The sequence below is a fragment of the Pundamilia nyererei genome, unplaced genomic scaffold, assembly GCF_000239375.1.
Source record: "Pundamilia nyererei isolate P.nyererei 1_Seehausen unplaced genomic scaffold, PunNye1.0 scaffold00064, whole genome shotgun sequence".
Classification (NCBI taxonomy): domain Eukaryota; kingdom Metazoa; phylum Chordata; class Actinopteri; order Cichliformes; family Cichlidae; genus Pundamilia; species Pundamilia nyererei.
In genome coordinates this window covers 2,845,955-2,873,869 of record NW_005187465.1, presented here as the reverse complement: position 1 = coordinate 2,873,869, position 27,915 = coordinate 2,845,955, and the positions used below count along the sequence as shown (strand labels likewise).

Sequence of the window (27,915 nt, the reverse complement as noted above, 5' to 3'; positions counted from 1 at the left end):
TGGTATTTCTGTCAGCTTTCCGTAATGGCGGCCCTCCTCCTCCCCGGACCTAGTTCTCCTCTTCTTTTCTTTGGGAAAACGGAGCTGTGGAGACAGAGGGAGCGGAGAGAGGGATTCTCCCAGTGGCGCCCTCACACAACTGCAGCAGGTCAGCGCTCTCACTGTTGCTAGCTCGCCACACTATGCGGAGAGGTCGTTACTGAGAAGTAATCGATTTCTCCACGTTCAGTCCGAGTATTTCGACAACACCCGCCTTACAGCAGCTCTTTAAAGTAAAATGTTAACTAGTACACTGCATAAAGAGGGCGTCTGCATCCTCTCTGTGAACTTTATGTGTGTAAAAGTGGTTTAATATCAGGATAAAGGTTTGTAATTAGCATACAGCAATGCTACATAAAGTTGTTGTTGGCTAGCATGCAGATTGACAGTCTGCTTTTTAGTAAGGATAAACCACTCTTAAGTGAAAAGTTTGAATTATATAGACCAAAAAGCAAATTACTTATGGTTAGTTTTCAAAACGTATATATTTTGTATGAGTTTAGAAGTCAAAGTAAAGCAAAGTTGCTGGAAAAACTTAACATTTACAGCTGTTTATCTTTATACCCATTTCAAAATGCACCCGTTTTAACTTTAAATGTTTTACTTTTAGCTTAACTTTTATATCTTATGTTTTTGTTGGTGTTTTGCTGTTGTTGGTGTTATGGACAAGCTTTAAGAAGTTAGGCTAGGCATTAAACAAACATTGCATATGGTGGCAAAAAAGTAAAAATAAAAGCTACAGAACCAACTGAGTTGATTGTCTATACTCACAAAACTAATTGAAATAAAATATAGAGGAAATGCCTTTAGTTTGAGTTTTTTTCAGTGTGTTTATGCTTGTTTGTTTTTTACTTTCCCCTTAATCTTTATAATGCGGCATTGTGTTTATATTGCAATATCTATTCTGACCTTAAAACTTTCCCCTGAAAAATCAATACCCACATTATAATAATATTGCAACTTAAGCTGTCAGTGAAATGAATTATACTCAGAACAAAAATGAATATTATTGAAAAATAAAAGCTGAACTGAAACTAGCAAACACACTGGAAACTAACCAAAAGTAAGCAGAACTGAAAGTAAAAATTCTAAATAAAATTACAATCAAACCAGTGAAAAAATATAAAACAGTAATAAAACCAATGTGCGCTGACTGTCACAGTAGCTGTGGAAAGGAACACAACTTAGTACATTTACCCAAGTGCTTCATTAAAGTGCAGGTTTAATGTACTGTGTATTTTCTCTTCCAGTTCTACTTTTTTTGCATGCATTTGTTTGTTATATTCCACACAATTTATCTGCAACATAATAAGTCAGCTTTAAAATAAATGGAATTGTATACATCTAATGACACAGCAGTATACGAGTGATTAAAGTCTTCCACAGCTGCAATTATCCAATAAAATAATGGCCTAATTGTAATTCTGAGAAGTCCCAGTCTCTACATAATGAGGACATTTTATTTAGGTAGCTTATTTTGAATGTACAACTTGTGTACTCTTAAGTCGCTTAAACGGGGTGTAAATTTAACTTGAGTAAAGGCTCATCAAAGTTTTTCTTTTTTGCAGAGCATTTACCCAGCACAAGATTATGTTTAATTCATGTGCAGTTGTACTTTACATGTAATAAATCTATAATAGGATGCAGGGCACGAGCCTGAAAATTGTGTCCAGTGTTTTATACATCATTTTCTACACTTTTATTATTTTATTTAACTGTCTGATTCCCAGTGGCTCACCCCAGCCTTGCTCTTCTCCCACCACTGCCACCGCCATGCCATCCCAGCAATCCAGGACACCGCTTTCCTGCTCCGCTTGCCCATATCTGACACTGTCTTGAAGGAGTTCCCAGAGATGCTGAGCACTTGTTGGCCGTTTTGCTGTCACTGTGCGGTCCATCTCATCCCAAACCATCTCAATTGGGTTTAGGTCGGGTGACTGTGGAAGCTAGGAGTTGGCTACTGGAACTCTGTGTGGCATTTATGTGGGCTCTAATCTGAGGTGCTGGTGACTCGGATGAATTTATCCTCAACAGCAGAGGTGACTCTTGGTCTTCCTTTTCTGGGACGGCCCTCATTTGAGCCAGTTTCGTCGTAGCGCTTGATGGTTTATGCGACTGCACTACACATTCAAAGTTTTTCAGACTGACTGACCTTTAGTTCTTAATGATGAAGTAATGATGGACTGTCGCTTCTCTTTACTTAGCTGGTTGGTTCTTGGCATAATATGAATTCTAACAGTTGTCAAATAGGGCTGACAGCTGTGTACCAACCTGACGTCTGCACAACACAACTGATGGTCCCAACTCCATTAAGAAGGCAAGAAATTCCACAAATGAACCCTGACAAGGTGCACCTGTGAAGTGAAAACCGTTTTAGGTGACTACATCGTGAAGCTTATTGAGAGAAGGCCGAGGGTTTGCAGTGCTGTCGACAAAGCAAAGAGTGGCTACTTTGAGGAATTTAAAATATAAGACACATCTAGAGTTATTTATCATTTTGTCTTTGCTACATGATTCCATATATCTTGCTTCATATATTTGATGTCTTCAGTATGTGTCTAAAAAGTAGAAAGTAGTAAAATTAAAGACAAACCATTAAATTGGTGTCTCCAAACGTTTGCCCTTCCAACTCACAGGCCTGCTTAATGCAGCCTCCTCCCTCAGGCTGCCCTAGCTCTTTACCAGGCTCCTGGAATTTTTTAATTGTTTGAAATAAGATGCGATACTTAATTTTTTATTTTTTTATTTTTTGCAATGAACACTGTTCATTGCAAACACCCCCAGAAAACTTACTAAGTAAACAGGGACAAAGTACGATCTGGCATTACTGAGTCATTGAGTTTCCCAAAAGTGCACCACATAAAATTCATTTAAATTGTGACATAGTAAAGGAAACTCATACAGGAAGCCATAAGCTGGTGTGTTTTCTACAGTAAAAGTACAATACAAGTCTTCCACCTTTGACAGAGGCTGACTTCAGTCATCTGCGTCATATCTCATTACTTTTAGCAGACAATTAACTTTAACATTACTGCCTCCTAGTGGATTTAGAGTCTGTAAATGGCCTGACATTTTCTATTTCCTTTGCAGAGAAGTCTTCTTTTGGTCACAGATTTTAGCCTTTAAAAACAATTCAGCCTTGTAGTCTAGAGTGCCTGTGCTTTTCTGTAATTCTATCTGTTTAGACTGTGCAGGTCTGGACTGGAGTGCATTCAGTCCCCGCTGCTGTAGAAAATCAAGCCAGCCTTGATGCAGTCTGCAAGCATCGCCTGGAGCTGCACAAGTAACCGAGGCTGTGGCTATGACCCGACTTCTTCTGGAGTTCAGCCTGATAGAAAATGTTTCTGTTCTATTTGATTAAAAACTTAGACCAGGTAAGCATATAGTTCTTTATTTATGTTTATGCTACATTACAGACATTTATGTGCAATATATTTATATGTCTCTGTGTGTGTTTCTGTGATCTATTAGATGTTTGCTTGTACTGCACTTTAGTACGCTTCTGTGAATGTTTTTGTGCTCAACAGAGCTGGAAGAAACATGGAGCTAGATCTTAAATGCCAGTAGACTTCAGGGAAAGTCCTGGAATCGTATTTTTATGTTCCCAGAAAACGAAACATTAGGTTTCACTTTCTGGGAACCAAATTTAATGGTAATCCATCCCTTTAAAATAATAGCAGAGGAGCCTGTTCACTGTAATTGATATTACAACCACTAGGCAGAGCCCTAAGCCTTCCTTTAATTTAGGGCATCAAATAAGGCTTAACATATTAAGACACTCATGCTTGTTATGGTGAAATGATCATGCAGGGCGAGCTACAAATACTGAAATTCATCCTCGTGTTGCCTTTTCTTCTTATTAAAAGTGAAAAAACCTAAGATTGAAGGAAATAGATTACTATACCCAGTACTACTTGTTCATTCTGGATTGTTGTAAGTTATTCCACAGCTTGTTTCTTCTGTTGGGTTTAGTTTTACACCTTGGTCAATTTATAAAGCGGTCTTTGTCGTGTAACAGAGATCTGGGGGATGAGAGGCAGCGGAGGTGAGCGTGAGGTGAAAGGGACAGCAGATGGGTGCTGATGGAGCTCAGTGCAGATGGACAATAGGGTTCCCCACGGAGGAATAATAAACAGCTGGGTTAGCCAGGCGAGGTAACCCAAACGATATTAGAATGTCCTTCGTGGTTTTAGTTAAATTTATAATATTCATGCATAGTGTGTGTGCAACAGAGGGGAAGAGAGAAACACCGCTTTTCCCTCCATAGCAAATAAAACACCATTCCTCTATGATTTATTGTTCTACTGAATCAGAAAACCCGAGCGACTTAAATACAAAATGAGAAAAAAACATTATTAAATCTTCGTCTCCACAGCTGACAGGCAGCTTGTGACAAGAAGGCTGGGATCTCTGGATTTCTTCCATAATGTGTCAGATGTTCGGAATTACTTTTTGAGTTTATAATGTGATTATCTGAAATTGAACTCAGGCAGAGGGTTGTTGCATGAAAGGGAAACAGCTGGAAAAAAAATGGCAGAGATGTGCTTCACTTGACTTGCTTTTGAGACGCTAAAAGAATATTTTTACAGCGTTTTAGCACCGAGTTTGACAGAAGTGGGGCATCTGAGGTGAAGCGCTGAGGGGTGTGTTTGTAAGAGGAACTTAGTTTGAGTCAATCAGCTCAGTCTTGTCAACATATTTTAGTTAAGGTAAGGATTAGAGCCCAGGTCATCAATACACATTACTTAACCTTTATTTTAAGGCGCTAATATACAGTTATAGAAGATGTAATGAATAATTAGAAAATATTTATCACATTACACTCAAACACAAAGCCCGCTAATAAAGGAAGATCCTGAACATCAGGAAACAGGAAGGAAATCTCTCTTACAGGAACTGCTAAACAAAGATAGGAACAATGATTGAAAAACAACTCAGCTGGAAAATAGCATATCTTAGGAGGTGGGAATGGACTCTGCCATGAAACTGCAATTTCTTCATCACTGACTTTAGTATATGTGCGAGTTTCCTGGGCGTGAGCCTGACAGTGTTACTTATACTGTCTGTGGAGCAGAAAAATGCAGATGATGTTGAGAAAGTGCGTTCATGTTTTCCATATGCATGTCATTGCACATTCAGTATCTTGGATATTTGCTGCCAGCAGTCAGCCTGGTGCATATTATGTCTCAGATGCCTGTATAGTAAGAACGCTTTAAATGGACTTTTCTGTAAGCTTAAATACTGCAAATGGAATTAAGTTTTTACCACAGAGGTATTTGGAGAAAAAAATGATCATATAAGAGGAAGTATCATTTACAAGCCACCAAACTATAAAGAATATTTCCACGTTGTTTGACTTCAAAAGGAGAATATGCTGTGGTTTTTATGACCCAACTTAATGATCAATTATCAGCTCATTGTACACACTTCCTTTTATTTTTGTGCTTCATATAAAGCTGACCTGCAGTGAATAGAGCTACACAATTGGAGGGGGTACGGTGAGAGAACCGAGTAAACAAAGGACATGTTGTGCATAAATCTGTGTACTCATGTAAGAAGTATTTCCTGTATACTTTAGGAGGCAGCACGAGAAATACTCACACCAGCTGACATACAGTGATCAGCCATAATGTTAAAACCACTCATAAGTGAAGTGGATAAATGTATCTTCTTGTTACAATTCAATGTTCTGCTGGGAATCATGTGGCCCTGGCATCCATGTGGATGATGCTTTAAGATGAACCAGCCATTTAAATAGAGCATGCACACCTCTCCATTGACAATAGCACTCCTCAGTGGTAGAAGCTTACCCCAGCAGGACAATGCATCACACCACAAATAGTCCTTAAGAACAGATCACAGACTCCACAGCATTCATCCAACCTCCAGACTCTCCACATCCTAATCCAGCTCATCTGTGGGATGAGCTGAACAAGCCCACACCACAGAGGCCGCACCTCACAACACACAGGACACAAAGAATCCCACCAACTCCCAGAATCAAAAACCACAGCACATGCTAGGCTGAGGTTTGATATCAACATCCTTAAGCGTCAAAGCTGTTCTGATAGCGTAAGGGAGACTTCTGCATTATGAAGTGAGGCTGACTGGTTTAAAATTGGTGTATTTGTGTTTATTGCTTATACAAAACTGTTTATCTCTTTTTAAGCACTATTGAGAGTAAGAAGGGAAAAAAATGTAAAAGGTTTTCCCATCTGGGCAGCATTATTCAGATTCCTCTCTGTTGGATATTTGATGCTGGCATGTGAAAGTGGGTGTGGCATGGAAACAGCCTGAGCTACAGTGAAGTGAGAGGAAAGATGAGGAGTGGGGAACCAGAGGAGGGTGCTGTTCTGTTAGAAAGGTGATGTGGCCTTGAAAGCACACACACATAAAAAAAATGCCTTGAATAGGAGGGAGGATAATAAGAGAGGAATCTGATAATTCATGCGCACGGCTCATATGTTAAGTCAGTGTTAAGTTAAAAATGTGTTGTGTTGTGGTTGTTGCCAGGAAAAGGAAACAGATGGGGAATGTAACACTTCATATTAATATATCTGCGGAGTGATATTTCTATGATGGTGTAAGTTATTTCGTCAGCAGTGGATGACAGCCACTAGGAGACAGGCAGTCTTGCTGGTGAAACACTTCCATAATTCACATCCCATGTGAATCTGCCTCGGCTTGTGGGAGAAAAGGGAGGGAGCAAACTCACAGGGAGGGAAGGAAAGAATGTCCTAAGGGCCAATCATGTGATTTCTGTTTTTTTTTTCTTTTTTTAATAGCTGCACAGTGATTACATGTTTTTAGTCTGGGGCTCTTAGCAAGTTTTTCCAAACCCTCTCCGCTCTCTGTTTTCTCTGGCCCTCTTTTTTTTTCTCATTATCCAACAGCATACTTTCCCTCGACTTTTTTTTTTTTTCTTTCAGAGTGACGTGTGAGTGTAGTTCCTGCCCTTGTTTCATGCAGAATAGTTCAGAAGGAAGGACAGGGAATCACGGAGAGGCGGTGATTTACTTTGATCTGTCATGGACAAGATGAATTGAAGGTGCAAACAAGAGGAGCCGCTTGTGTTTTGGCCTAAGTGTGTGTGCACCGGGGAGTCAAGCAAGGAAGCGCAAAGACGTGACGGAAGAGACGCCAAGGCAGAGAGAAACAGAGAAAGTGACCGAAGGGTAAGACGTAAAGTTCCCTAATTGTGTTGCCCATGGGCAGAGGTGGATGAGAAGCTGCGTTTAAGAAGTCTGTGAGACAGGAGGAGGAGCACCAGCCTGAGGGGGAACCGCCAGTTCAACCTTCTTCCAGCAACAACAGGACAGGATGAGGTACCAAGCCAGGGTAAGGTCCATGATGCTCGTTGTTTTATTTTCCTTTTTATTGCGGCCCACCTACTCGCGATTTGTGGTTACTTGTGGCTATGTTTAAGCATTTTCTGTACTGATACAATAAAGTCGATATCCGATCAACCTATTCCCTCTTTCTGCCATGGAGACACCAGAGGGGGAAAAGCAAAACAGAACAATGAGTCACTTGGAATTTTTTTCCTGTGTATGAGTCAGTGTATATTTGGGGTTTTGTGTAAGCCTTAACTCAAGCAGTCCGGATAAAAGAAAAAAAAACATAAACACTATTTTTCCATTATATCCCTGCTGGCACAACTTTGGTCAGGAGCCCACCATGGTACCACTGCTGCTTATCCCTGGGACAGAGTGGTGGGGCATGCCTTATAAGGAAGACAATCCGAAATGAAGTTGGCCCTGCAGAGCTTAGTCATGAGGCCTAGGGCCAAGTCCTGCTGTTAACTTTCTTACTGCAGCTGCAGCTGCACCCACAAACCTGCAGATTTCACAGAAGTTCCCTGATACTCAGAGTCAAATCCTACATTAAGCTCTCATGCACCATCAGCTAGATCACACTCAAGGTGCTGTAAAAAGGAGGCCTCAGGTCAGTTCACAGAAAACAAAGCTACAGGGATTACACTTGATTCTGGTTAAATCTCCATCCCAGAGCTATAGCCCTTAACGTAACTGAACCACATATTACCTCCAACACGAGTGGTAGCAATCTTTCTGATTTTGGTATCAAAGAAGAGTACTGAATGAGGCCTCTGATCAATAAAGTTGACAAAAATCTTGTAATGAAAGAAAGCAAAAACACATAACTTGAAAAAGATCCTTACAAATTCAAGCTGGACACTGTGCAGGTACTCTGAGCACAGCAGCTACTCCACAGCACAGAAACTCTTAAGGTATGAGGGCTAAGGAAGCTGAAATGAAAGCTTTAGGCAAAGCAAGTCCGTTAAAGCCCAGAGCTTCAACTGTGGCCCAGTCATCTACAGCGAGAGAACACACTGAGATGAACTCTTGAGTTTCACAATAATGTGGCAGACCCCATGACACTGTACAGAATGTGATGAGTTGCAACCTCATACACTGACTGTAACCTAACAAGTGTTATCCAGGCACTTTTCATTACAGCTGTTGCAGAACATTTGAAAACTGAAAACCTGCTACATCATTGCACTCCCTTTGTTAAAAGTACTGCAAGGATAAGTTTTTGTCTGCACTGCTCATTGCTTGTCTTTATATGAGTAGAATGAGTAGAATGTCAAATTGCATCAAAATCACTGAAAGCATGCCCTAAATCTGACCCTGAAATTCTTGAGACATATCCTTTTGGAAAATCTGACTTTGAACAGTAATTGCTTTTTGTAGGAAGCCCACCTGCAAGTGGGAAAACAATAATACGAGGTGAAGCAGAGAGGAGGGGCTGCAGTGGAAGTGTGCGGTGACTTCTTTGCGTTCACTTCTTGGCTGTCGTCCACTGTTGTCCTCTTGTTTTTTTAAGGATATTCCTGCATGAAGTGGTCAGAGATAATGACCTTTTAGCAGCGTTGGTCGGCCAAATGAGACCCTCGAGAGGCTGTTGCATTCAAGAAAAACAAACGTCCTGTGGAAGTCTAACCCCTTTGTTCCACTTACTGCTTGTATTTTATGAATGTGAAAGAGTAGGGCTTGTTTCTTAAATGAGCCTTTGATACCGAACATAGAGCACCTTTTGTCTGGCTGTGGTATATTGTGCATTTAATATACGCTCAAGTGTTTTTCTGGATATTTCTCATCAGTAAGTAATGACTGCTGACATTTCTTTTATCTCTTTGCATGATGCTGCATGTTGTTGTGTGTATGTTATATCTGACTTCAGGGCATATCTAAGAATTTCTCTAGTAATTCGTTTCTGTCTCCACTACGATGTTTATCTTCACAGTGGGGTTGACATGTACACACATTTTTCTAGTTAAACCCCATCTGGTGATATAAAACTTTGTGTACTGTGTACACACATGATAATACACTGTCTCTGTCGAAAAATAGAGGAGTCTATCCTGTCTGTTTATCATTAGGATTCCTTAAATTACTTCTTTGTTTAATCTTGGCATGCTTGGTGGAACTGTTCTTCTTTGTGCACTTGCAGGACTTGTTTCCACAGCCAAGAAGCACTCTGTAAACTTTAGAGAGCGCCGCTTGGGCGATTTAGGCCTGATTCATTTGCCTTGGCATTTTGAAAGTGTTTTGAAATAAATATCGTGCCATCAAAATCATGTGGTAATTATTGTTTTCTTGTGCGCTGCGTATTAACCTGTTTACTACTGGGTGAAGCTGGAAATATGACTTGTCCTTTTGTGCCCCCTGCTTGTCAGCAGCATGTAATTGCTTATGTTAGATATTTATAAGAAAGATTAAAAACCTGTCTTCGATTGCCATTTAAGGCAGGAAGTGACTCAAGAATGAAGAGAAATTCACATTCCATGTACGTTTGTAACGATTCTTTTTCTCCTTTTCTGTGTAGGAGGTGGACATTGAGGGAAGAGTGCGTCTGGTCATGGAGGGTGCGCTGACTGCCCGGGACAGGGTTGGGGTGCAGGACTTTGTCTTGCTGGAAAACTACAACAGCGAGGCAGCCTTCATAGAAAATCTGCGGCGGCGCTTCAGAGAAAACCTCATTTATGTAATCATTTTTCTTCATATTTTCTAAAACATTTCCCGTGATGTGATAAGCCATAACTTGAACGTGGTGTCTACTCCCTGTGTTTGATGTCAGACGTATATCGGCTCAGTGTTGGTGTCGATGAACCCGTACAAAGAGCTAGAGATTTACTCCAAGCAGCAGATGGATCGTTACAGAGGGGTCAGCTTCTACGAAATATCGCCTCACATGTGAGTCACTTCAGGCTCCTCAGGCGTTTTTTTTTATTAATGGTTCAGTTTGATAAACACCAAACAAAAACTAAATGTTGCTTCAGTTTTTGCCTTTTGTCTGACTACAGCTCAAAAAACCCTAAATATTCAGTCAGGATGAGAAGAAAGAAAATCACATGAGCAGATAATTATGAACTAAATCTGATATTTTTGAAATATTATATATTATTTATAAAGTGATTATAAAATTAATCATGTGGAGCTACTCGCTGTGCCAACCATTTGTGAATAACAGAGTAGATGAAAGTGGCTTTATGTAAAGTTGGCTGATCTGAGCTTGCTTTTTGCACATATCCGTAAATCTCCTTTTGCTATTTAAATTGTTTTAGCTCCCTACAGCTGCAGCAACCCTTACAAGCTGCTTGGAAACCCACCCTAGCTACTTATAATCATAGTAGTAATCTTACTGCTCTCCCTACCTTAAGCTTTCCACATATGCACACATACGGTCAGGGAGGTCCCATAACAGATCCCTACTACCAAATACAAATTACTGCAGATGGAACAACAACCTCTCTGTATTTGCTTTGGGTTTTCTGGATCTACGCTGATTTTTGTGTGACTTTATTCCACTGCTGTGTTTTACCTGCATGTTGATCTGTAGCTGAACCTGCATTTTTGTTTTTTCCTCAGCTATGCCTTGTCAGACAACACTTACCGGGCCATGCGGACCGAGAGAAAAGACCAGTGTATACTCATATCAGGCGAAAGTGGAGCAGGTAAAACAGAGGCCTCCAAGAAGATCCTCCTCTACTACGCTGTCACCTGCCCCACTAATGATCACATGGCAGCACTTGGTGACCGCCTGCTACAGTCAAACCCTGTCCTGGAGGTATTTAAAAATTAGGCTTTTCAAGCTGATTAGCCTGTATTTGCAGTGCATGATATTATCTGACTTATCTGTTATTTTTATATGGGATTTTTGTGGGATTTTATGTTGCATTCTTTCTTTTAATTTCACTTCCTCTCTCTAATTTCCTGTGTTTTTTTGTTTTTGTTTTTGTGTTTTTTACAAAGGCATTTGGCAATGCAAAAACACTAAGGAATGACAACTCCAGCCGCTTTGGGAAATACATGGATGTTCAGTTTGACTTTAGGGTAAACGCTAAAACTGATATATTGGATAACATCATATCAGTCATCATAGCATCGAAAAGCAACAACTCTAGAAGAAAACTTTAATAGTTGCTCTCAGCTCTCATCTTTTTGTGTAACCTCTTCAAGGGGGCACCGGTGGGTGGTCACATCTTAAACTACCTGCTGGAGAAATCTCGTGTAGTACATCAGAACCACGGCGAGAGAAACTTCCACATCTTCTATCAGCTTCTGGATGGAGGAGAAGATGACCAACTCAACACACTGAACCTGGAAAGAAACCCCCAGAACTACCGCTATCTGGTTAAGGTGTGTGTCGCGCAGTTTCAAGAATTACAAATTGTCTGCGCCATTAGTTTTAGCATCGTTTTAAATTGTTTCTTTTTTCAGGGCAACTGTCCCAGAGTCAGCTCCATAAGTGACAAGAATAATTGGAAGGTTGTGATGAAGGCCCTTCCTGTCATTGGCTTCACAGAAGAAGAAGTGCAGGTCAGTAACAGTCAGAGTTTTACCATGTTAAAATCATTTTATATCATTGCAACACTGGAATCCTTAATGAGCTCTTTTCTGACAGTTTTGGTATAAATAATGCTATTCTGAACACTACATCATCATCGACGCATTTGAAAAGCAAATTGTTCATCTGTGAGGTTGTTGCCAGCTGTTCTTTCTGTCTCCCGCCTCAGAAATTGCTGAATATCATCGCCAGTGTTCTCCATCTGGGAAACACGCAGTTTGGGGAAGGGGAGGAAGGTGAAACCTATATCACCACTGAGATTTCTAATCTTGCAAGGGTCAGTACAATCCCGCTAGTATTGACAGATGTTTAAATATGCTTAGAAATCTTACAAAACAGCCTGACTGAGAGCAGATGTGTTGTTGTTCTCCAGCTGCTGGGTGTCGATGGCTCAGCCCTTAGGGAGGCACTCACTCACAAGAAGCTCACAGCCAAGGGAGAGGAGGTCATCATCTTTTCATCATCACTCCTCAGGTTTCCAGTTGTTCGATGCACATGTTTTTACTGGGCTGTTTTTATGTTTATGCAGATGATCACCCCGCTAAATTTTGAGCAAGCGGAGGCTGCCCGTGACGCCTTAGCCAAGGCTGTGTATGGCCGGACCTTCACGTGGCTGGTGGAGAAGATCAACCAGTCGCTGGCTCTTAAGGTGCAGCACTCATAACAACTTAAAGATAACAAGAGAAATTCCTCCATCTTATTGTGAGGCCGTTGTTTTCTTCTATCTCTGTCTGAATGATGTGCACTGTATATGCTGTGCAGGATGAAATCTACCACAGCAGCAAAGGTTCCTCGGTTATAGGGCTTCTAGACATCTATGGCTTTGAGGTCTTGCAGCACAACAGGTATGGATTATATTCTTTTCCTCTTCACCGTCATCTGCTTCTTAGCGCAGTTCGTCAACCGGTTTCGCTGTCAAAAGTAGCCTTCCGTGTCCCTGCAACGTGTGGTAGTTTTGTTCTGTTTTAAAAGAAGTTTCCCGCCTGCAGTTTTGAGCAGTTCTGCATCAACTACTGCAATGAGAAGCTCCAGCAGCTGTTTATAGAGCTGACCCTCAGATCTGAGCAGGAAGAATATGAGACGGAAGGAATTGCAGTGAGTACAGCTGCTAATTGCGTAGTCAGTGTGAAACAACTATTGATATCGAATTTCGATGCTAAAACTACATTCTTTCCCATCACATGCAGTGGGAAACTGTGCAATACTTTGACAACAAGATCATTTGTGACCTGATAGAAGAGAAGCACAAAGGCATCATCTCCATTCTGGTGCGTAAAACAGCGTTGAGTTTGTATCTTTGATTATTTATTTCTCTTTCCCTTTTTGAGAAATTAAATAGCGTGAATAACTTACAGGACGAGGAGTGCCTAAGGCCCGGAGAAACTTGTGATGTCTCCTTTTTAGAGAAACTGGAGGACACAGTGGGCGGCCATCCCCATTTTGTCACGTAAGCATCATCTTATATCAAAGACTTGCACTTGTACTGTACAATATATGTGAGTAAATCTATATGTGTGTGTTTATTTCAGGCACAAGTTGGCAAATGGAAAGACTCGCAGGGTGATGAGCAGGGAGGAGTTCAGACTGCTGCATTATGCCGGAGAGGTCAACTACAATGTCAATGGTAAACTGTTAAGGCTGGATCAATAGCGTATTCATACTTACATTTCCTGTTATGAGACAACACATAGAGAGGATGATTCACAAGCAGCTTATTCCTCAATCACCGTGTTTTTGCTTCCATTCAGGTTTCCTCGACAAGAACAATGACTTGCTGAACAGGAACCTGAAAGAGGTGAGGATAGTGAAAAGGGACAAGGTAGAGCCTCACCGCAACCTTTGAAAACCACTCTGTCTCCTGCCATTGCTTGAGTGAAGAGGAAGAGGGGGGACATCTAATGTTGACTTGTGGTTTTGTGGTTTGGTCTCTGTTCAGGTCATGTGCCAGTCAGACAACCAGATCCTAAGTCACTGCTTCCGCAGAGAGGAAGTCATAGACCAGAAACGCCCAGAGATGGTAACAAATCAGTCACACTCTCTATGTTGATCATTTGTAGGCATGATTTAAAAAAACAGAAAATACACTCTGAGAATTTCACATCATTTAATTTTCTTTTGTTGATCATTTAGGCTGCCACTCAGTTCAAAAACAGCCTGATGAAACTTACAGAAATCCTCAGGTCTAAAGAGCCATCCTATGTGCGCTGTATCAAACCAAATGACGCCAAGCAGCCAGGTACATGTTTCACATCCTGTCATATTAATTGGGATATATAAGCGTTTTTATTTGGGAGGGTCCGGGTCTCAAATAAAGGCTTTATTAGAAGATCCTAAATACAGATGAAGAAAAACAATGTAAAGGTTACCCGTCTAATACTGGCTGCTGTGTTCTCAGTTTTGTCACACGGCAGTGAACTAGAAATGATGTTTAGTTGGTGATTCATAAACTAATTATGTTTGACCTAATTCTTTTCTTACGTTTCCCGTTCTCAATCAAAACCTCTCAGAAAAGGAAATACCTTCTTAAACACTCTAATAGTGAAGGTGGAAGATGTTTTGTTTGATTCAACAACAAACTAGCATGTGATTACAGAAGGTTATAAGTTAATCTAACAAAAGGAATTTTGATTCAGTCGCAACTTTTTTAATAAAAATGTCCTTTTTATTTCAAATAAATAAAACCCCCCAGCTTCTTAATGTATGTAATGAAGCTTATCCTGCTGTGTGGATTGTGTTTCATATCATTGGCCAGAAATATTTCTTTGTTACTAATAAATACGGTTTCTGTCCCTGCAGGAAGGTTTGATGAAGTTCTGGTTCGACATCAGGTGAAGTACCTGGGCCTGATGGAAAACCTGAGGGTCAGGAGAGCTGGCTTTGCATATCGTCGGCGCTTTGAAGCCTTCCTGCAGCGGTATTTCACAGTTGCAGTGGCTGTTTACTTTATGTTCATTCTTCTTTTATTGTAACCGTTCATAAATGCTCTTAGGTATAAGCCCCTGTGTCCTGAGACGTGGCCCAACTGGCATGGCAGACTCGCAGATGGAGTTTTGACACTGGTTAAGCACCTGGGATACAAAGATGAAGAGTACAAACTGGGGAGGTAACTTGTTTAATGTTGTATGCAAGGGATTTAATCACACTTCATTGCAATAAGTGTCCATTGAAAGGCACACTGATTTTGTGTTGATCACAATTTTTTTTTTTTGGCTGCTTTCTGCAGATCAAAAATCTTCATCCGTTTTCCAAAAACTCTTTTCAATACTGAAGATGCTCTAGAAGCGAAAAAGCCAGAGATAGGTAAGCAGCAATAGCAAGGATTATCAAACTGAGGGCGTCACAACTGAAATAAAATATAAGGTAGTGATGCAAATATTCATGAAACACACTTCTAATGACTTTAGAGTGTCAAAGATGTGAAGCCTTAGCTTTTTGGGAGGTTTTAGTGAAACAGCTCCTGACTTTAATCATCAAAATGAACACATTTTAAACACAATTATAAGGTACGCAGTAAAACTATATTCCTCATGTTTCAGCACTGACCCTGCAGACATCATGGAGAGGCTACAGAGAGAGGGCCAAGTACCAACGCATCAGGCGTGCAGGTCAGACCACCTCCAGCTGTTGGCGCTCTCATACTTTGCCACCTTTCTCCTTAAAGAATAGCCCCTAAAATGAGAATATACAAGTGTTTAATGTGTTTGTATAGTATTGTTACATTGGACCTACCTGCTTGGTACAAATGCATAAATCTGCATTACAGCTTTGTTTCATTTTCCCAGCATTCCTTTGTGGGTCTAAACTGACTTTATATGTCTGCTGCACTAACGTTGGGGTGTTCTCTTTGGCTGAGTATAAGAGCTGTCTTGGTGTTTATACGTGCATGTGTGTATATATATATAGTGATAGTGATCCAGTCGGGGTGGCGAGGGATGAAAGCACGCAGGAGAGCTAAAAGGCGTCGCCAGGCTGCTGACTTAATTCGCAGGTGCTTGAATGAAACTTTTTTTTGGCGTCTAGTTTTTGGTGCTGTACTTTGCAAAATATAATAATTTCCATCATGATTTTTGCATTTTTTTTCCCAGGTTCATTAAAGGCTTCATCTACCGTCATGGGGAATACGGTCCTGAGAATGACTATTTCCTGGATCATGTTCGTTACTCCTTCTTGAAAAATCTACGCAAAAACCTGCCCAAGAGTGTTTTGGACAAATCCTGGCCGACACCTCCTCCGTCTCTCGATGAGGTGCAAAAACCCCACATTCAAATTGAGTCCCCCTGCTGTCTAAGATCATTGCACACAGATAATATGATATTTGAATAGATAGTCTGCATTGTTAATTCTTTGGTCTCCTACAGGCATCGGAGCACCTGCAGAGGCTGCACATGCGGAACATGGTCACAAAGTATTGCTGGAGAGTCCAGCCCGAATGGAAGAAGCAGGTACACTGATAACAGAAGATGGTCTACCTGTTATCTTGTTGTTGTATTTTCCTGCAAGATGGTCAGATTGCAGCTGACTGGCTTTCATTTAGTTGTTTTGTTTTAATCTTTATTTAAATCTCACTTGATTTTTGTTTGTCCTCTAGATGATGCAGAAGGTTGTAGCCAGTGAGATCTTCAAGGATCAGAAAGACAGCTACCCTCAGAGTGTTGGAAAGCTGTTTTTGGACTCCAGGCTTGGTACACGTTTATGTATTCATTGTCTTTGCACTTGTTATCCACCACCCACTGGCAAGCATAAAAAATTCACAGAGCATTTCTACTGCTTTATACAGAACGTGAGCAAATCAGTCTCAAAGTCGTCCAGACTCTGGGCAATGACAAAGTGCAGGTAGGGTTTGTTTTTTTTGTTTAAAGCCTGATGGCGATAATAAATGCTGCTTTGGAGTAATGCGTCTCCTTGTCCTTTTCAGTACGGTGTTTCAGTCATAAAGTATGACAAAAGGGGTTTCAAGCCGCGCCCTCGCCAGCTGCTCCTCACTAACACCTTTGCTGTGTTGGTGGACAAGACCAAAATCAAGCAGAGGATCGACTACACAGCTCTGAGAGGTGAAAACCAGCCCTGAGAAGGGGACAGTTTTACAAATGTGGTATATTGAGATAGTTATTGAGATAATGTTCTTGAATTCATCACTTGTAAATGCATATTTTTTGTAAGGGAGGAATCTTTACAGTTTTAAATCCTGCTTCTTCTGTTTTTTTAAACGTCCATCTGCGGTCACAAAATCTAAACGGCTTTTTCTGGAAACTTCAGCTCAGTCTCTGGAGACTCTCAAGCAGAAGTTTCCATATCTGGATGATAAAGTGGACTGTGAACTTATCAGCTACTGGTAGCAAACTATACAGGTTCAAGTTCACGCACGTATTCTAATTAGTGCTGTAAAACAATGTAATAAAAACCTTCACAAATTCGTGGATGGGCTTTACACGGGAAGTCGTTATGAGTCAGATAATTCTCTGCAGACTTGAATCAACAGAGGGGATGTCTAGCAGTCAGCAGCTGCCTCTGCAGGAACACTCGTTACTCATAACGGTCACAGACTTAACTCCGGTGTGCATATGAATCAGCTAAGAATGATTTGCCCCATACAGTTGTTATCATAGGGGAAAACTATCCACAGAGATCAAAACTGTTTTGCACCAGACTGTAAAAGATGTTGTAAAGTTGGGGACTTTTAAGATCGGAGTCTACGGGGAATAACTTGCTTTTGGAGTTAGCCTCAAGTTGCTATTAAAGGTTTCTGGCACTTTTGCAATGGCTTCGTGTTACAGTTCAGGAGGTCACCACATCACTGCTAGTTATTCCATTATGCACATTGTGACTGTTCAGTGTGCGTTTAGTGATTTGTTTTGTGTTTTTTCTTGAAACAGATATCGCTTTGAGCTCTCTCAGTGATGGGATGTGTGTTCTTCACATCACAAGGGAGGACAATAAACAGAAGGTACAGTAGGACACAACAGTCATGCCTGTGTGGAATAAAGCAACCATGCAGCCACTCTAAAGCCCGCTGTCTCTCCCACAGGGGGATCTGCTGCTGCACTGCAGCCACTCGATCGAGCTGGTAACAAAATTAGCCATGATGGCCAACAAGACCAGCAACGTCAACATCAACCCGGGCAGGTAAGATTCAGACTGACTGCTTCTGTGTGGTGGTCACCATCAGTCCATCTTATCATCTGTTCTTGGCACGCAGCATCCAGTTTACTGTGGCCCGAGGCAAGGAAGGAATAATTGATTTTGTGAGGGGCGCAGAGCTGAAAGTGACCAAAGGCAGACGAGGACATTTGCTAGTGGTGAGTCAGCGGCTGCTCTGATATCATGTGGGGAGCCTGCAGACAGGGAGGGGTGTTTTGATACCAAAAACATTTGATAGCTGACTGTGTTCGATCTGATTTCACTCTTCAGACTGCCCCTCAGATCAACGCCACATGAAGACACAGAAAACCAGCTAACTGATCAGTTTGCAGCTTACAGGAGAAAACCACAGAATACAAAACATGCCCGACAGAGTGCTTATTGATTCATATTCTGTACATCTTCATTATAACAAGATTATCTTCAGTGTTGCATTAACTATTGATAACCAAAGATGAAAATTAAGACATGAAGTAGTCGCCATTTCAAATGCTGTAACTCTTTATTGAAAAAAATACAAAATATTTATCAAATATAAAATGTCTTCTGTAAAACACTGTATTACATATTGCAAGAGAATTAAAATAAACCACTTTGAAATAAATAGCATTGTAATAAATATTTCAATAAATAGCAAAATATCTTTGGAAAGTCCACTAGATCGAGGGCGTGGGTGGAAAAACAGGATGTTGGGAAGCGTTCTCGCCGTTCTGAAAGCTCATGTCTAACTTACAGTCAGAGGTGAGACAGAAACTCTGGGAAATACCCAAGAAAGCCCTTAAAATGAGAAGGAATAAAAAGCAGACTCGCAATAATCAGAGCCCCTCGCGAAATGTTAATAAAAACACTTGAATGAAAACTATCACAATCTTTCCAGTTTGATCAAAGTGCTGAGAGTCAGTTCAACTATTTCTTCCTTTTTTCTCTTTGACTTTGTGCGCATGTGTGTGTGTGTGTGTTGTCTTTTTTTCAGTTTTGAGTCATGACTGTATTTTCGTAGCCAGTAAAAGAAAGTCTCTTGCCAGCTTGGTGAGGTAAAGGTCCAGATCCCTCAGGATGATGTAACCTTCCACTCGGCTGTCCCATACTGTCCTGGACCTGCTTGCTGGGTTCAGGCGTGTTTGTGCCAAAGCAGCTGCTGGCCTTTTCCAAGAGCTTCTCAAAGAGCTCATCTAGAGGAGAAAGCAAAACAAATCTTATATCAGACCATTTTTGATGTCACTTCCTCCACAGGGAAGGGGGGATGATGAAATGTGGGTGGATTTCAGTAAAAAGACTGTTGATACCTGAGTGCTAACTTGGCTAATCAGGTCCCGCAAGTCCAGCTGAATGTGTCTGATGTTCTGAGTTAGAGTTGTCCGAGCATCCTGCACCATCTTCTGATCTTTCTCCTCGTTCTCCAGCTGTATTCTCTTCCACTCCAGCATATTCCAGTAGGTTTTCATGTCCCAGAAAGCGGCATGCAGTCGTTCCCACTCCTGAACGCACAAGTGACAAGCACATGATTACATAATGAAGCGTTGCACAACCCCATCTGTGCTTGAAGTTTCAAAAAGGGGAATTCCATGCAAATTTTTACAAGCATTTTTATGCTGTAAAAGCAAACCTTCTGACAGAGTCATCAGGTTTCTTTCTTTTTTTTTGTTTGTTTTTTTGTTCTCCTCATAATGGAAAAGGTCAAAACAAGAAATTCTCAGAATAACACCAAAAGTTAATCAGAGAATGATTTTCTATGAAAGTGTTTTGAAACACAGAGGGACTTACTAACCGTCAGATTAATCCACCGATAGAATTCTGTGGAAAGTGAGGGCAGGTCCTTCAAGTGTCGGCTTCTGTCCTCAAACTGCCCGTTTCCCAGCTGCTGCTCCTTCTATAAATATTACACAAAACAATAACTTATAAGTTTAAGCTGAGAAAAAAACAAAACAACTAGTGTCAGACCATGGAGTAGAACTAAATTTAGTACTTACATATTTCCCTAGCAGCTGTTGCACACGAGTTCGAGTGGACCTTGTGTGCTTGAAGCAATTAAGATACAGGGAATTAGTCTGAGCAACTGGTAATGAGGCGGATTGCTCCATGCAGTCCAGTATACAAAAGAGGAGGAAGAGGGCTTTCCAAACAGCCATCTGAAACATCGGAGACAAGACCAGAGTTATAGGTTAGAAATCATCTGCGACCACGTGCGCCTTCATGGGATAAACTAATGAACGAACAGTTTGTGCAGCTGCTTAAACTCCCAACGATTAAGTAAAATAAGCTGACTTGGACTTCCTGTAAAATTGCTATGTATAGAAAGTAACACTTCTGAAGAAAATGAATATGGCAGATGGGAAATTTAACAACATTTCTCTAAGAAATTCCACGCCTCATCTGTCATCCCCTGCCACATGACATCCATATGCTTTCTTTCTTAAATTCCAATAAATGGTTAAACTGTGAAAAGGAAGCTCTTTTTTTCTATGTCCTCTTCTTTTTCAGCCTTGCACCTAAAAGTGTCTGTGCAAAGACCTGAAGTCAAATCTCTTGAGTACAGATAAAACTGACTTCAGCAGGTGGTTGCCACTGCAGGAATCATGTAATTAGAAGCGTTGTATGTCTTGTCCCTTTCAGGTTTCCTGACTCAGTTGTAATTAATCAGCAGAAAAAAGAAACAAAAATCTTCCTTTTTTAAAAAAAGTTTCTTCTTTTTGTTGTTACATACGCTCTCGATGCAAAACAGTCTTCATGCTGAGTCAGTCAATCACTTATTAACTGGAAGAATAACAGTTCCCTGATCTCCCAGTTCAATGTACATTAAGACAGCACAGTCATTAAGCAAACATAAACACACTGTATATATATACATACATACACACATATACACATATATATATATGTGTATGTGTGTGTGTGTGTGTGTGTGTGTATGTATGTATATATATACACAGACACACACACACACATATCAATATCTATATATATACATATATAGATATTGATATCTATCAGAAAAACACAAACACCCTCAGACTCTTGTAAACTAGTGTAACATGGGCTTACCTCGGAGGAGTAGTGAGTAGTGGTGTAGTGCCACTCGCAGCAAGATAATTTCATGCTTTACTGGCACTCACAAACACTATATATTCTCATGTTCTTGCTTTCGGTTTCACATGGTGTCTGGACTTTTTGTTTTTTTTTTCCTCTCTCTGCCGTCTCGCTCTCTCTCTCACTAAGCATCTTGTGGTGACTGTATGATTCAGAAAAAGTCATTCACTGTGAAACTAAAATAGGACTGCCGTCTTTATTTTTTGCTACCCCCCCCCCCCCCCCCACACACACACACACACTTGTAATCATCATGCTTGTAAACTGCTTTTCTTTTGTGTCTATCTATTTCTTTACTCTATACTCACAAATCTGTCCATTTTTAGGTCGTTTAAACATGGACGAATTGATAAGACAGAAAAGAAAAGGAAGCATGAGAATAAGCATCTACTTTTTAAAAAAATCATCTGTTTGAGCTGTAACTGCCACTCTGGCAAGTTGACCGCAATGCTCAGCGTTTAGTTTACACAATAAATAAAAACATAACTTTCTTAATTCCTGAAATGTCCAGTAATTTACCTCGGGAAAGGGGAAAGATGGAAAAACACTTCATCAACATCAAACACTTTTTGACTGTGCATCTTTAGGGAATATTTCAGTCTCATGATGTGGACAAGTTACAACAAGCAGTTTCACTGAATGTCAGGGAAACAAGATGGAAAAAAAGACCAATTTAAAAAAAAACACCCATGATGTCATCAATTGCATCACTTGAAAGCGCAAGTCAGGAACCCACACACTCACTGCTAAAGCAATTTAACAATTGTAGCTATACACAGATTATAATTAAAGACTTCTGGATCTTTTTTTCGTTTTATATATATAACGAAAAAAAGATCCAGAATCCTTTAATAGTAATATATATGTATTTATATATATCTTTGAATGATGTTATCCTAAATCCTTTTGAGTCCTTCTTCTTGTATCCTCCTTAAAGGTACCTGTTTTGATATCAGCATTCCCTTATAAGAATAAAAAAAAAACACAGTTTAAATAAATAAAATTAAATAATTAGGAATTCATGATATTTTACTGAAATTTGTGCTGCCTGGTTTGAGGTATTTTGCAGCTTTCAGGTAGGTTCAGGTCTCTTCAAGTAAAAATCAAAATCATTCAAGTTCTATTCCAGAAAATTGCTTAACTGTAAAGGGGTTGATAATGATTTTGAGGTAAATTCCCAACCAGACATGAATTCAGTGCCTTCAGTACTGGAAGTCACCTGAGATTAAAAGAAAAGACAGCCGGAGCAGTAATCTGTTATCATGTTGAAATTTGATCCGTCGTTATTGGACCAAATATAGTTTTGCACGGTACGATGCCATGGAAAGTGCATCTGATTGTTTTTTGTTTGTGTTTTTTAGTGCGGAAAATACATGCCTGCTGAATTTTTACATTTGACGCAACTTAAATCAATTTCTGACTGTTTGGTACAAATCACAGCATTTTTTTAAATCACAGATTTAAATAATTCTCACATGATTATTATTTTGGTTTGTTTTTGTGCAGAATTCATTGACTATATAAAAACATGTTCCTAGAGTCATTTCACAGTAACCCAGTGTGCCAGTTGAAACTGTGTAAGACAAACTTCAACAGGTAATGCTACATGAGACCCATCACAATATATTTAGTTCATGTGTAAATAATGTTCTACACAAATATTACATTTCGTTTTTTAATATTAGATTTTAATGAGTTAGCTTAGACCTGTTTTTCATTTGTCTTGCTGCCTAATTTCCTAACTTCAGCCAGTAAATTTCAGTACAGAAGCAAGTTTTATCTTGTGACAGAGCAATGTGTCTTCTCTAACAGTTTACCTTTGCTTTTGTGTTGTTTTACTCTGTGTAAAATTGATCTTTCGGACAGTGGAGGAAACTCAAATGGGTAGCTTTACTAACAACCAAGCTTAAGCTAAATAAAATGCATTTTCAGAACAACTCTGAAGAGGAACATAAAGATATTCTGTAAGATCTTAAATTAGGTTTGGGTATTCACACAGTGTTTTTTAGACAACTTTCCAGAGTCGGTATGTTTTTGTGAAATTTCTGATATGCATTTGGTTTCAAACTATGAAAAATTCTTATCCCTAGAAATTTTATTGACAGGAGGTTTCACCCTACCTCTTTGTTGTGTGACAGTTTCACTTTGGCATTTAAGTTATGGTTTCAGTGAATTCGCTTGTTGAAGCCACAGGTTGTTTTTATCTAGACAGTCATAATAATTCTGTTTTTGGTCTGTGCTTTTTTACTAGCTGCTGGTTATTAATCTGTTATTAACTTGCTGTAACCAAATGTGACTGGCTTTCTCCTGTGCGGCCTTTTTAGACTCCACTGACGACGCTTCTAGCACAAGTACAGGCCTGTGTTTCTCACCTGTCTGACAGAGTTCATAGAAACAACTGGGACACTTTGTTGGCAGAAAGAAGAACAAGAGCCAGCTGCACACTTTGTAGTCTTGAAAACAACACGTTTCTGACCTGACTTTTACAGCGATACAGCAGAAACACCCCAGGATTTCTATTTAGCTTGGATTACTTGTATATAACAAAAACGGGGTACGAATGTTTTCGTGGGGTCAGGTTAATTCACTTCTAACGCTCCAGCCTTTCATGCACCTTCATGGTGGGGATTTTGAAATTTGTACTTTGTACTGTGAAATTATGCATTTATACTTGGCTGGTTTTCTTTTTCTGCATCTACTGTTTTTTTTTTATAAAGCAAAGATTACAATAAATCAAATTACACATTATGTTTTTTCACTGAGTCTTGTTAAACATACAGTATAAAGATTTAAAATCTTGGATACTTAGGATTCTTTTAATTTGGAAATGCTAGAGAGACGTCAGGTTATCCTACATTTATTTAAAGTATCTGCTGTTACATAAAAACATTTCACACAGTCAGACTGGATATGCTAAACGTCTATATCAGTGTTGGTTTGTTTAACTCCAGAACAATCTCTAAAGTTTCTTTGAACTGCGCAAACAAATGAGGGCTAGGTAAAACTATTTAACTCTTCACATAGTTATTCTGATTCTGGTTTACAGTTTTTCACTTGTCATTTCGAACTATGGTACTACTTCCTTGCCCTTAATCTCTGAATTCAGGTGTTTCCAGTCGTATTGCCATGGGTATAAGATGAAGCATTAAGCCATGCAGTCTGCCTTCTAAAGAATTCACAGAATTTCAGTGTGATACTGTAACAGGATGCCGCTGTTGCAACAAGTCATGTTGTGAAATTTCTTCCCTCAGACATATCCCATGATGTAAGTAGTAAGTGGTAATATTGTGAAGCTGAACTACAGGAACTCAGGCACATAGCAGACCACATAAAGTTAGAGTCACATATAACGAGAGAGGAGTCGCCAAGTGCAAGGCGCGTAGTACAAAAGTCACCAACATTGTGCTAAATGAATAAAAATAAATGAGTTTCAAACCTCATCTGCTATTAGCATCAGCATAGTAACTGTGCACTGGGAGCTTCAAGGCCATGGAAACCCTTCCTTCTGTGTGACAACTGGGTGGCTCGGTGCTTTTGCCCATGCAGTTTAAGTTGTAAAAACATTAATATTATAACTTTTTATAAGCATTATTTAATTATATAATTCTTTTAAAATCACACAAAGTACTTCATTAGCTTAACATGATAGCATTTTGCAAAGGCTGATAGTTCAGTCAGTGCTGAGACATTGATCTATGAGCTCTGTTTTTAGTTTCTGTAAGTACTCCCTCCAAAGCACATCGGACAAGCTGAAGGCTTTTCAGAATTTTATTAAATCAAAGTAATAATAAAGAAGTATGGTAACAGTGTGCACTGGAAGTAACAAATTTGTGGATTTCTTTTTTCAATATCACCAAATGTGGTAACTTAATTTGTATCCGAATTTAGATGCAGGAAATTAAAGGGGTTTCAGGTCCATTTGTCTTTTAGACATTCTAACTGAGCATAAATGGGTTTCATCCATGTTGCAATGGAAATGTACTTTCAATATTTCCTTTGAGCCTCTAAATGATGGAGAGTATCAACCCAACGCTGTAACCCTGGCCTTTTTATATCAATTGATGTCTTCAAGGTAAGTTAGTGTTAAGGGTTGATGATAGATTTCGGCCTTTTTGCAATATCCTCCTGAGAACTGTGGAAAAAACTGCACCTTTTTGTGATTTCCTTCCTCTCTGGAGCTAATCAAACACACGAGAAATCAATGGAAAGCCCAGGATGTCCTCTATTTCGTACATCAAGACTTAGTAAGGTACCTCAAATGAGTCAAACGATATAGATCAAAAACAAATGTCCATTATAGAAGACATAGGAAATAAGGCTGGTTCTCAGGAGAATATAATGTCACTGTGGTGGAGCGTGGACTGCGGTGCCGTGCGCACGCACGTGCATGGCATCCGCAATCATGCCCACTGTGTTAAAACACGGGGAATAAGGGTTGGGGAAGATGTGTGGAATGTGGTGTGATGGCTCTCAGTAACAGCCTCTGGACCCACCGTGTGAGACTATTGAAAATTCATAGGGACATGTACACTGCAAGCTTATAAAACCTACAAGACAATAAAGTGGTCTGATTTTGATGCCGGTCATAAAAATCTTACTTCTCTATGAAAAAGAAAATGCTGAGCTCTTTGTGAACTGTCATGTGGTCAGTGGGGAGGGAAGGGGTGAAGTCGGAAAAGGGCTTCCCTCATTTTCATTACCTGTTTTCGCTTATTTTCTTGAAACAGTAATGTTAAATCCCCCACGTTTTGTACAATTTACTCTCAGCCTATTTGTGTTTCATGCAATTGTGGTTTTAAGCATCCTTTTAGTTTTGCTATGAATTTCTTCCAGTTTTTCAACTTTTTCTATAAACAGCAAACCCAGATTTTGGCTTATTGTAAACACATACAGTCACGAGAAAAAGAAGTCTGTCACAGGACTCTGTTTTGTGAAAACTAAGCACATGAACATGAAGTTTGCAGGCATTTCTTCAGTGCACAGCTATGTTAAGGTCCCACAGCAGCATTTCAATCTGCTTGAGGTCTGGACTTTGACTGGACCACTGCTACACCTAAATTCTTTTCTTCTTCGGTCATTTTGTTATAAATTTGCTAGTGTGCTTGGGTTCACAGCCTCAAGTTTGACTCTAGAATACTCAGAGGAGTCCTGTAACTGCAAAACAAGCCCAAATCAGCACCCCTCAACCACCGTGCTTGACAGTTGCTGCAAGTTCTTTCCACTGATGCGCTTTGTATTATGGTCAGACATCTGCACATCTGCACCAAGGGACATTGTTCCTCAACTCCTGTGGTTTGTTCAGCCGTTTCCTAATTGTACTGTCATGAACGTTAATATTTAACATTCTAACTGAGGCCTGTAGAGGTGTAGCTCTTGGGTTTTTTGCAGTTTCACCGAGCATTCTGTGGCTTGGGGTGAATTTGGTAGGATGTCCACGCCTGGGATTGTGGCATTGAATGCTCCAACTTCTGCTTTTGCACAGGCACTCACGCTTGCTTGTTTAGATTTAAGACATGCTTGTAATTCAGTAACTGGATAAACTTGCTCCATCTGCTTATCAACAGAAATGTGTGTGTAATATGTTGAAAAAGCAGGTGTATAATGCAAAGTATTAACACCAGAGCGAGGATTTGGTGTAGAGGGTTGATTTAAAATAAATATGGATCTGACTAAAGAAGAAGAAAACAAAACTAAGAACTTTCAATTTGAAAATGTTGTTTGTGTGTGTTTGCTTGTTTGTGGGTGTGGGTGTGTGTGTCTGAGAGATTGAGAGAGCGAAAGAGAATGGTGCACTGACAGCAAATAATCCACTTGTTTACCATCGGAGTACATGCCTGTATCAATCACTGAAAAATATTTTTACTTAAACATAAAAATGGCAACTTTCAGATCTGCATCACACAAAAAAGACATTGTCAATCATATATATTTCACTTCTGTAATATTCTGAATATTTATAACTGAGCCATTTGTATATATTAAAGCTATTTCTTATATATTGTAAACTTTGTAATATATTGTGTTATTTAATGTATTTCAGTCTATTGCTGTTGTTGTCTTAGAGCCACTGTAACCACATAGTTTCCTTTGTGATTAATAAAGTATTCTGATTATGATTATCTTATATTTACTATTTTTAAACACATGTCTTGATCAGTAGAGTCATTTCATGATATCATTTCCCGGCTATTTTAAATTCAGCTTCTATTATTACACATCTGTGAACCATTTCCAAATTACAGTGTCATAAAAACATGATTCGTTTAGCCGTGTGGGTATAATTAAGACTTTCTTTGGAAGACCAGTAAAATATAGTCAGGTGTTTATCTGTCTGCAGAGAACTCTAATATATTTTAGTTTTTCTCTGCTGCAGTAAGTGACATAATATTTTGTATTATTGATTTTTTGTTGTTGTTGTTGTTGTTGTTGCTCAGTTTTGCTTTAAGGAGTTCTTGGACCTTGTTGAGATTGTATGTGTTTGTTTTCCAGCCTTCGGGTCTTATTTTGCCCAAGCGCGATCTAGCAGGACAAGATGGGATTCATTCTGGCTTCAGTGTCTCCTGATGATTGTCTGCAGAAAGAGGAAACTTCTGCAGACAAGGTCAGGACAGCCTTAAACACTAATAGCTAAACTGCAAGACAAAAAGTGCCCAGTTTGTGAGGCAGGTCATTAATAAGCTTACTTCCTCTATGAAAAAGAAAGTGCTGAGTCTGTCATGAACTGTCAACAGAAGGGGAAGCAGTGCATTGAGAAAAGGGCTTCCCTCATTTTCCATTACC

General features: G+C 39.8%; 2 protein-coding genes across 2 annotated transcripts; one reads left to right on the top strand and one right to left on the bottom strand.

The window, feature by feature from the left end:
- Positions 1-83: 83 nt before the first annotated feature.
- myo1ca (myosin Ic, paralog a) lies at positions 84-18,667 on the top strand. Its single transcript, XM_005735594.1, has 34 exons — positions 84-148; positions 3,225-3,413; positions 6,969-7,377; positions 9,889-10,047; positions 10,141-10,256; positions 10,932-11,130; positions 11,316-11,396; positions 11,523-11,702; positions 11,784-11,882; positions 12,080-12,187; positions 12,284-12,355; positions 12,440-12,559; positions 12,673-12,755; positions 12,900-13,005; positions 13,098-13,178; positions 13,266-13,357; positions 13,440-13,534; positions 13,659-13,705; positions 13,847-13,927; positions 14,041-14,146; positions 14,707-14,824; positions 14,900-15,013; positions 15,134-15,210; positions 15,447-15,515; positions 15,814-15,898; positions 15,996-16,155; positions 16,269-16,352; positions 16,499-16,592; positions 16,688-16,743; positions 16,826-16,961; positions 17,784-17,854; positions 17,936-18,033; positions 18,107-18,206; positions 18,319-18,667. Exons 3-34 carry the CDS (start codon positions 7,360-7,362, stop codon positions 18,343-18,345), a joined length of 3,132 nt encoding a protein of 1,043 aa, XP_005735651.1. The 5' UTR covers positions 84-148; positions 3,225-3,413; positions 6,969-7,359; the 3' UTR covers positions 18,346-18,667.
- Positions 18,668-18,794: 127 nt separating this feature from the next.
- On the bottom strand, positions 18,795-21,144 carry LOC102205818 (uncharacterized). Its single transcript, XM_005735649.2, has 5 exons — positions 21,091-21,144; positions 20,019-20,177; positions 19,817-19,918; positions 19,335-19,526; positions 18,795-19,220 (listed from the first exon to the last, which is right to left on the bottom strand). The coding sequence occupies exons 1-5, from the start codon at positions 21,142-21,144 to the stop codon at positions 19,029-19,031; spliced, it is 699 nt and encodes a 232-aa protein (XP_005735706.1). The 3' UTR covers positions 18,795-19,028.
- Positions 21,145-27,915: the final 6,771 nt, after the last annotated feature.

What these genes read in the sequence shown, in the direction of transcription:
- myo1ca (XM_005735594.1), top strand. An exon ending in CCAACGCATCAGGCGTGCAG is followed by an intron (nt 15,516 to 15,813) that starts GTCAGACCACCT and finishes ATATATATATAG; the next exon opens with TGATAGTGATCCAGTCGGGG. An exon ending in TGGGCAATGACAAAGTGCAG is followed by an intron (nt 16,744 to 16,825) that starts GTAGGGTTTGTT and finishes TGTCCTTTTCAG; the next exon opens with TACGGTGTTTCAGTCATAAA.
- LOC102205818 (XM_005735649.2), bottom strand. Translation starts at nt 21,144, where the DNA reads ATGAAATTATCTTGCTGCGAGTGGCACTACACCACTACTCACTACTCC. An exon ending in AACAGCTGCTAGGGAAATAT is followed by an intron (nt 19,919 to 20,018) that starts GTAAGTACTAAA and finishes TAATATTTATAG; the next exon opens with AAGGAGCAGCAGCTGGGAAA. An exon ending in TTAGCCAAGTTAGCACTCAG is followed by an intron (nt 19,221 to 19,334) that starts GTATCAACAGTC and finishes TTTCTCCTCTAG; the next exon opens with ATGAGCTCTTTGAGAAGCTC.